The sequence below is a fragment of the Entamoeba nuttalli genome (genome assembly GCF_000257125.1).
Source record: "Entamoeba nuttalli P19 unplaced genomic scaffold asmbl_3025, whole genome shotgun sequence".
Lineage (NCBI taxonomy): Eukaryota > Evosea > Mastigamoebida > Endamoebidae > Entamoeba > Entamoeba nuttalli.
This window is the reverse complement of record NW_008575779.1, coordinates 1-10,998: the sequence shown is the minus strand read 5'-3', so window position 1 is coordinate 10,998 and position 10,998 is coordinate 1. Positions and strand designations below refer to the sequence as shown.

Genomic DNA, 10,998 nt, shown 5'->3' with positions numbered 1-10,998 from the left:
TATTTCTTAAATAATGAGCTTATCTTATAAAAATAATATCAATTTATTGGCGTTGTTCAATAATACTATTATTATTTGTGACATATTATTTTCTTCAATTAGTCATATTTATTAATGATTATTTCTTTTGTTATACATAATCAGCAAATAATTTATACATTGTTTTAAAATAACTTTATGAATGAATTTCAATTTGGTGTTATTGAATTATTTTTAATAAGCCAACTTCAATTCTATTTGTTAATAAATAGAAAGTATTGAATAAAATGTTACAATGTTGCACGTTCAGAAGCGACTCATAAAATATCAAAATGAGTGATGAATTTGAATCACTATCTATCATATGAATATGAGGATTGAATTAGTTAATAAACACATTACTCAATACTGCAAGAATGAAGTGATTATTATTGTTCAGGTATCATTTATTATAATAGTAGAATAAATATTTATAAAGATGGTAGGGTTACTTAGTTGTTAAGATAGAGATATATTTGTTAATATGGGTATTATTAAAGAAAAAGTATTTATTTGTTATTGAGACTAAATGAAATTATGAATTAGTAATATGATGCTTATAATGATATGAACAAACAACATATCATAAGAAAATAAAGATTGAGGATCTTTAATATACATTAAAATTAAAATAAAGAAGAGATAAATATTTAAATGAAGAATAAATAAATTGATTAAATATAAAAAGACATTAGTTCAATCTAAATAAAATAATGAAGAATAGAAAAAAAAATACACTTCTCATTAATGGTGAAATATTCAAGAATAAGTAAATAGTAGATGAATAACTATTCTTAAAGCATAGAAATGTAATTAATATTGTGTGATCAGAGAATAATATAAAATAAAAGAATTACCATTGAATTAACTATTTTACTTTATTGAATAAAATTTAAGTAAACAGTAACAATTTGAATAACTATCAAACAAATCTTTTGTATTAAAAATATTATCTATTCATTCTGAGAAGAGTAAAAAAAAAGAATTGTACTTAAGAAAAAATAAAAAAAGAAAAAAACAGATAAATAAAATAATATTCCAAAGAAGACTGTTTACAGAAGAATAACATAGTACCAATTCATTGCTAGTCATACAAAATTAACAATCAATAGAAATAAGACTATCTCCAAAGAAATTAAGAAACATAAATGATAAAAGAAAAACAAGGAAAATAAAATAATTTTTAATGAATAAAACCAAAGTATTAAAAAATTAAATTGTTTTGAACAGTTTCAAACAATGAAAAAGAAATAAAAAAAATATAGAATTAATATAACACATTTAATGATTCAACAAAGAAATAATGGAAATAATTTCAGAAACAATAATTTGTAAATAAGTACAGATAAGTAATGTTGTTGAATCATCAGATAGATGAGAAATTAATAAACAAGTACAATGGGAAGTAAATTGTTGCAAACCATATTGAGCAATACTTAAATGAATATTAATTTCTGTTTGATTTTGAATATTTGAATGAAAATTTAAATAATTATTTTCTATGAAATTTAAAAGAATTGAAAGAATAGTTTTTATTCTTTGATGAATTTCAATTAATGAAGAAGACATAGTAGAAGTTATTGAAACAATAGTATTAATAATTAAAATAATTTCATTTATAGGAAAGTTTTCAAACAAAGTAGATTTATTAAGTGTTTCAAGTAACTTATCAAAAATACAAACCATTCTACGAATAATAGGAGAAGAGTCATCAGAAGAATTATTTAAGAGACTAAAAATAAAACATGCGTCTAAGTAGAAATGAAGTGAAATCATATTTTGATATAATAACGAACTAATTGTGATAGTACTTTCTTGAAGAAAAGGACATAATGTAGTTTTAGAAAATGAAGATAGAACTTGCATTAAAGAAATAATAGGATGCTTTAAATGAATAACTATTTCTTCGTTATTTATATAATAAGAAATAAAGAACGAATTAATAAAATTTTGGATTAAAATAGAAAGTTTTTTATTATATGAACATATAAAAGAAATATAATTGGAGTATGACATTGTTTGTATTGAATGATTTGATAATAATAATGAATGAACAACTTCTTTTATATGAGTATATAATATAAATAAAGATTTTTCAATTATTAGAGATGAAACTAATTCGTCAGAAATAAAAGAATTTGAAGGTGAATAAATACAATAAACTTTATCTAAAATGAAATGCATTTGTTTAAATAAAGCAATTACATCTATTTCAATTTCTTCATTTAATAATGAAATACTATAATCATGATAATTCATAACTTCTGTCATTAATGTATTTAGTGATTGGTCTTGTTCTATTACAATAGCAAGAAGTCCAATTAAACAAACACATAGTTGATTTAAACATGCATAAAAAAATGTCATTTTGTTTGTTTTAAATTGATAAAATAATTGAAGAAGAGCAAATCGAATTATTCCAATAATATTATCATGTTCAAATGAATAACAATTTTTATTAATGATTTGATGAGTATGAAATGATTGTATTAGACTATGAATTACTTTTTCAAAAATATGTAATTCTTCATCATCAGGAATTAATTTATCAGTAAATTCTGTTTTTGCAGATTTATATCCTAATGTTCTTGCATACTCCCATAATTTTTCATTTTTTAATCCCATTGAAATAACACAAACACATTTATACATTACTCCACGAGACACTCCACCAATAATTAATTGTCCTAATGAAAATAATAAAGTGGGAATATTTATTATACTTGATATATCCAATTGAACTGGTAATATTAAGTGATCTCCACAAATATTTTTTAATACAATAAAATGTTCTACAATTCTTGTATAGTTACAAATTAATGTTAATATCATATTAATTACTTTTTCTTCTTCTAAAAGATCAATAAATTCATTACATTGACAAATTATTTCCATTTTTTGATTAATACGATAATATAAAGTATCAATAACACTTAATATCATATTTAATAATAATACTTCTTGTGTTTGTTTTTTAAAGAGAATAATTGTTTCTTCAAGACAATGTAAAGCATAACTAAAATGAATAATTTTATTAAATTGGTCTTTAATAGTTAAATGACTCATTTTAAAAACATTAATAAAACGGTATGAATCAATAATTATATTAATTGAAGAAAATTTATAAATTTCATTAAATTGATTATATTTATGATTAATAGATTTTAATTCTAATAGTGAAGTTGGAATAATTAATGAACGAATAAAATGACATAATGATATTTCATAATCTTCAGTTTCATCAACAAACATTTTTTCTGTTTGTTTCATTGAGAAATAACAAGAAATTAAGTTAAAGTCTTTTTCAGAAATATCAATAATATCATGATTTGAATAATAATCAAATATTATTTTTAAATGTCTTGTTGCAAAATCATTTATTCTAAAAAGATATTGAATAACTCCATAAATATATTTAAATGAAGTAATTTGTTCTATATTATTATCCATAACTTGTTTAATTAACTTATTAATTGAATTTTCTATTGTTATATTACAAAATATTGTATTAGTCATTGAAGGAATTTGATTACCTTCAAAAAAACAAGTAAATGGTTCAATTTCACACCACATTAACTTTAATCTATAAATCTGTTTTAATGAAGATTGTTTATTAGTCATTAATGAAGATTTACAAATATGAAGAATATCAAATATAATAAAAAAATCACTCGACACAAATGTAAAACTAATCTCTTTCATTTCATTTAATTTTTGAATAATGGATTGATCAAATAAAATATGGTTTGTTAAAACTTCATTTTGAATCTTTCTAAATTTATTAATTAATTCTTTTTTCATTATAGTATTATTTATAGTATAAGCCAATTGTAAATAACAATTAATTTCAAATATATTCTTTTCAATTCCTCTTTTTTCTTTTCTAATTAATGAAATAATTTTTTCACTTCCATTTAATATTTTTAAACAATTAAGATGATATTCAAATTCAATTGATTTTTTTACAATATTTCCTAATGGTTGATATAAAATGGATATAATAATATAAATAATTTGTTTAATTTTATCATCTGACTCTTTATTTTTAATCATTTTTTCTAATGTTGGTAAATATAATGCAACTATACTTGATTGAAATTTATTACTAATTAAACTTATTGTATTAATTAAAGGAATAATTTCTAAAAGAGAAGAAGAAGAAGGAACATTACATAAACATAACCATAAGAATTTTACTTGCATTGGTGCTAACTTAATATAATCAGTAATAAGAGTTGTTAATGACATTGTATAATTTATTTCTTCAAATAAATTATTATAAAATTTGACTATTTTTTTTCTTAGTTTATTTAAAGAATAATATAATTCATTATTAATATTTAAATACATTTCATCACAAATAATTTTATAAAATAATAGTATTAAACTATCTAATTCTTCTTTATTTTGTTTTTTATTTAATTTATTAAGTGTTTTAACAACATTAAATTTTTCTATTGAACTGTAATGTTCTACAATTGTTTGAGAGAATTTTAATAATACTTCTAAATTAATTGGTTCATAATTTTTTAATTCAATTCCTAATAATTGTTTAATTGAAATAATTACTTTATTAATAACTTGTTGCTGTAATTCATCAAGACTTTGATTTTTTATAATAAAAAATATTACTGGATATATCAAATTCTCTAATTTTTCAAATTGAATTGAAAATAAGAAAGAAATATGAAATTTTAATAACATAATCCAACTTGTATCAAAAGTCCTTTGACAAAATAAGAAATGAATAATTTCAAAAATATTTGAGATAAATTCATTAATATTTAAATAATGTGATTTATTAATAATATTACAATTTTCATTAATATAATTATATTTTAATAATAAACAATAATATCTTATTATTATTAAATAATTTTTTAATCCATTTTCTTCAATTTCTTCATCTTTTGAAAATGAATTAATTAATTTCTTTAATTCTTTTCTTAATATAAATATAACTCTTTTTATAGGAAATATATATTTTAATATTTTAGTAACTCCATACATTATTTTATGAACAAAAATTGGTAAATTGACGTATTGTTGAATTTCTGTTAATTCATTAATAATTGATGTACTATTTAAGTTTAATTCATTTGTTATAAATTCAAATTGGGTTGATGATTTTGTAATAAATGTTTGATAACATGAAATAATAGAAATAATATCCATTATTTCTTGATCTTCTTGAAGACATAGTCTAAATGTATTATCAAATCCATATAAATTAAGTAATACATCTATAGTATTTTTTGTTAAAAACTTCTCTAATAACAAATTACTATTTATTTCTTTTGTTGGTTTAATACTTTCAATATCAAACATAAAAAGTGGTTTAAAGTCAATAGGAAAACTCATTGTTGGTAATTTATATGCCCATTTAATAAATTTAGTAATTGGATATATATTCTTTTTTGGTTCATATAATACAAAATAATCTAAGTATCCTTCTATCACATGTATAAGTGGTTTATATTTCTTTTGGAATGTAAATAAAATTACTTGTGATGGTTCCATATGATGAACTAAACTTTCAATTTCTGATCGAACTGATAATAATTTTTGTGAAAGAATTGAATAAAAACTACGAAGAATACTTGAAAAGAAACTTAAACATGTTGGTGCCATATGTTCTGAAACAATATTATAATATTTTGGAAATGTTGGAATTGAAATAAAATAAATGTATTGTTTAAATACCTCTATTGCATTTGTTGTTATTTGTTTATATTGAGTATCAGCTAAGTCAAAGAAAAAAATAAAACAATGTTCTGTACAATTAACGATTTTCTCTTTAAATTTAACAAATTCTTCTTTTGTTATTTTCTTTTTACCATTTCCTCTAAAACATGTTATAATATTAAAAGATTCTCTTAATAAAACAAAAATTTCATTAAATCTATAATCTAATGTAATTGTACAACATGAGTCTACTGATGATATTGTAGAATCTGTTGAAAAAAGTTTTTGTGAACAAATTGAATGAAGTGATTGAAAAAATGAAGATGAACCAGATGAATGACATTGTGAACTAACTAATCCAAAACTTTCAAATGGAGTAGAATATAATGACTGCTGTAATGAATTAAGAATTTTTTGAAGTTCATGAATAGGTTCTTTAATAATTTTTAATGAAATGTTACCACTTTTACTAAATATTTTAATTGATTTAATTTGTTTTTCAATACTTAAAGGATATTTTGTTATTTCATTTGTTTGATTTTGAAGAATAAAACATTGACACATTTTTGATACAATAATACTTTTACTAATAATTTCTTCTAATTTTTCAATTAAACTTTCATTTAAAAATAATGAAATTTTGTTTTTAGTTTCATTAATACAATAATGAATCATATCTGTTTGAGGTGTAAATGAATTACTTATTTCCATTTGAGATTCATAAACAAATTGTACCATTTCATGTATTGTTTTAAATTTTCTTGTTTCTAATAAATCAAAAAAAATAGTAATTTCTTTTGATACTGATGGAAATATACAAAACTTTTTTTGAAAATAAGAATTTTTTAAATAAGAAATCATTTGCATTGGCTCATAGTTGTGATATACACCTCCATCTTTACTATTTCTAATAAAAGAAGAAAGATATTTCATACATTGTTGACATTCAGAAAAAATACAAACAATATTATTTTGATATGCAAATTTTTGAGTTTCTATCCCAAATGAAAATATTGGAATGAAAAGAGAAGATTCAATCATAATTTCGGTGATACTTTGTTTGATATTTTTAATTTGGTTATGAACCATTACTTTGGTTGTATTTCTTGATCCCATCATATTTACCATTTGACTTATAACATTAATACTATTCTCAAAATGAACATCTTTTGTATCATATTGAACAACCATGGAAATAATGGATTGAAATTTCTTTTGCATTAATGAAACTTTTTTCATCCTTTCAATAATATCATAAATTGAAGTATCAATATTAAGTTGATCAATCTCTTCAACTATCATAAAGAAATCACTAACAGTATGTTTAAAAGTTTCAAATGAAACTGATGGAATTAATTCAACAATATCTTTTATTATAGATTTTATTGAAAATGAAATAAATAATAATTCATTCTTATACTTCTCAAGAAATATAAATATCTCTTGTGTTGTATGACTTTTATGAAGTAAGTCAGTCATTAATTTCATTGTTTGTTGAAGTAATGGAAATAACTTATTACAAAAAGATGAAATATTCCACTGACTTGTAAAATAATAGAATGAAATGAGAGAAATACAATTAATATAGTATTGTATTAAAAAGATAAAGTCATTAATGTCTATTAGAGTTAAATTACTTTTATTCTTTTGAATACGCTGTATAATATTGTCTAAACGAATTGCAAAAAATTGTGAAGTAACAAGAAATATTTTCTGTAGTTTTGAATAGGAAACGACATATTTAAAATGCTTCATTATTATTAATCTAATTTTATCAATAATCATATTTGGTTTATTTTCTAGCTCTATTTCTTCCTTTTTAATTTCTTCATTAAGGCTAATAAATTCTTGGACAATTATTTTACTTCTTTCATTATTTTCTTGTAACGTAGACAAAACAGTAAATGTTTCAATTGTTTTATTGATAACTTCTTTCATATGTTTAAATTCTAGCAATAATAACTCAACTTCTTCATTAACAAATATAATATTATCATATAACTTAATGATTTCACTCATATAATATAATCCCATTCCTGTAATAGGCATCTTGATTGTCATAACCTCTTGAATATAACTGACATATTCTCTACTCTTTTCTTCATTCATAGTTTGGTAAATCTCCTCTAATACTAACAATGAACCTGAAGTATTCAGCCCAACTTGAGTTATTTCTTTTTCTTTTTTTGTTAACTCAATGAGCTGACCAACCATAGGTATAATTTTATTTAAAACTTTTTTATCAGTCTTTTTCATGACTGTACCTATTGCATTGAGAACATTAAGCTGTAGTACAATATTATCCTTAAATTCATTAAAAACATCTTCTTCTTTAGTTGGTTGCAACATGTGTTGCATGTGAACTAAATATGATTGAACCTCTAAAAATACTTCTCAGCCAAGACATAGTGATAAGAATATAACTATATTTTTATTATAATTCTATGATTTAAAGTTTTTATGATTCAAAAAAATTACAAAAAATTCATTGTTTGTTCTTGTCATTTGTGACGAAAAGACAACAAGAGAAATAAGGAAGTTTTGATGAAGAGAGTAGTTAATTAAAAATTGAGATGAAAAGAAAAAGAGAAAATGAAAGCCTATATGAAAGGGAAATTGTTATGGCACTATGTGAAACAAAAGGAAAAGAAATAGGAGTATGTTGGTTTGAATGTGGTTCTAACACTGTTGGACTATGTCAATACCTAGACACAAACACATACATACAAACACTAATCCTTATTAACATGTATTCTCCAACACAAATAATTATCTCCAAAACTCAAGAAAAGAGTGAATTAACTCAACTTCTTAAAAGAAATAGAAATAAAATTGTTTTTCTTCCAAGAAGTTCATTTAATGAAAATGAAGGTGTAACGTTATCAGAAAGACTATTTGTTGGAAGTTGTTGTGATTTACTTAGAAGGGACTTAACAAAAAGATATTTATGTGCTGCATCATTTAATGCTTTAATTCAAAAAGTTGAAAAGTCTGCATTTATTATTCAGCCAAGTGCATTATATGGAAAATACATTCCTCTGTCTAATAAAATAAGAATTGATGTTCAAACTGCTCAACAATTGGAATTAATTACAAACAATTTAGATGCAAAGAAAACAGGATCGTTATTTGCTGTTATTAATACAACACTAACAAATAATGGAAGAAAAACATTAATTGATAACATCCTGCAACCCCCCTGTGATATTGAAACAATACTTGAAAGACAAAATTGTGTTGAGTTCTTTCTTAGAAATTCAGAATTATACTATCGTTCAATTGAATTTCTTAAACAACTCCCTGACATTGATAAAATCATTACATCAATTCTTCAACTAAATAGAATTGATTCTATCCGTCCAACAACCCTTCAGTCAATCTTAAAAAATATGTGTGAATTATATAAGTTATTATATACAATTCCTCAATTCCAAAAGGGTTTTGAACTTCACACAAATGCTCCACTTCTTATTACAACAATGAGAAGTATATTAGATGATCCAGAAATTAATGAATTAAAGTTAATTCTAGAAAGTGTTATGAATCCAACAATAATTCTTTCAAAAAATACAATGAATAAAATTTGTTTTGTAATGAAACAAAATATTAATCCATATCTCGACGTTTCCCAACAAGTTTTTACAGAAACACTGGAAAAAATTCATACCTCTGCTGAAGAAGCATCAGCTCTCGGGTTGATATTAAAAACTACACAAACAGGATTCTCTTATATTTTCAAAGGTACAAAACAAAATATTCCTGAAGGATGTTGTAGAGTTGTTAAATTAACTGATAATAAATATTCTGTCAATACACCAGAAATGATTTCCTTAAATAATAAATTCCTTTCTATCAAAAATGATATTATTAAATTATCAATTGGGATGATCTCAGAAAAGTCTGAAGAATTAAAAAAAAGAATCAACGTTCTTAACAAAATGGCTGAAATGATTGGAGTATTGGATATGATCATTTGTTTTGTTACTTACTCATCAACAAACTCAACAATTTGTAAACCAAAATTTAATGACACTCGTTCAATTATTATCAAACAAGGAAAACATCCAATTTTACAAACATCTATTTCTCAGTTTATTCCTAATGATACTTATATTGATGATACTTCTCGTTTTTGTTTAATTAATGGACCAAATATGGGAGGAAAATCAACCTATATTAGACAAATAGCATTATTAATGATTTTGAGTCATATGGGATGTTTTATCCCTGCAAAAGCTGCTTCAATACGTCCATTAACAAACATCTTATCAAGGTTATCTACTGATGATTCAATAGAATTAAATCAATCCTCATTTATGAAAGAAATGGAAGAAGTTAAAGAGATTATTGAATTAATGAATGACAGTTCCTTAATTCTTATTGATGAGTTAGGAAGAGGAACAGGGATTATTGATGGTGTTTCTATTTCATGGGCTGTTAGTGAAGAAATCATTCTTAAAAGCTTATCAACATGCCTTTTTGTTTCTCATTTCCCTGAATTAAACAACTTAGAAAGACTATATCCTCATGTTGTACGTCAATTTCATATGGAAGTTGTATTGAACGATCATGGACTATGTCCAAAATACAAATTAACAGAAGGGTTTGATGAGAATGACTACTATGGAATTCAAATTGCAGAAATGGCTGGATTTCCTCTTTCTATCATCCAAAACGCAATTGAAATCAAAAAGAATATTCAAAAAGATACCACCCAACAATTTAATACAGCAAAGTATGACCTTGGTCAAAAGTTAATTGCTCTAAAAGATAGCCAGCTTGATCAATCCAATTTACGTGCGTATTTAAAATATCTGAAACAAATGTTTCTTGAAGAATAACGTATTATTCTTAATTGTGTTACTAATTGTTTTTTTATTCAAATTATTTAGAAACAAAACCCAAATAATTAAAATATTTATTAATTTAAGGATTTTTAGTCATTAATAAAATCTTCCATAGAGTTATTTTTATATTTCTAGAAGATAAAAAAAAGTCATACTTCTATAAATAACTAAGTACTAAAAAATAATATTAATATTAGAAAATTAAAATATTCTAAGAGATATTTAATAGGACGTTGTCTCGTGCTTGAGAAACAAATAACAAATACCATAAATTCTATGCGAGCTTAATTACTTTAATGATAAAATAGTGTGAAGAAACTATCTTTAATGGAAGAAATAGAAAAGGTTTTTGTATCTTATTTTCTATTTTTAATTTGAAAACTATTGTCTCATATAATGTTCTTTTCCCTTATATTATCCTCGATCTATGTCACAATTAGGAAATATA

General features: G+C 22.5%; 2 protein-coding genes across 2 annotated transcripts; one reads left to right on the top strand and one right to left on the bottom strand.

Moving 5' to 3' along the window:
• Positions 1-1,299: 1,299 nt before the first annotated feature.
• ENU1_052400 (hypothetical protein) lies at positions 1,300-8,061 on the bottom strand (the record flags this gene model as incomplete). Its single annotated transcript, XM_008857902.1, has 1 exon — positions 1,300-8,061. One exon carries the CDS (start codon positions 8,059-8,061, stop codon positions 1,300-1,302), a length of 6,762 nt encoding a protein of 2,253 aa, XP_008856124.1.
• Positions 8,062-8,276: 215 nt separating this feature from the next.
• Positions 8,277-10,544, top strand: ENU1_052390 (DNA mismatch repair protein mutS, putative; the record flags this gene model as incomplete). Its single annotated transcript, XM_008857901.1, has 1 exon — positions 8,277-10,544. One exon carries the CDS (start codon positions 8,277-8,279, stop codon positions 10,542-10,544), a length of 2,268 nt encoding a protein of 755 aa, XP_008856123.1.
• Positions 10,545-10,998: the final 454 nt, after the last annotated feature.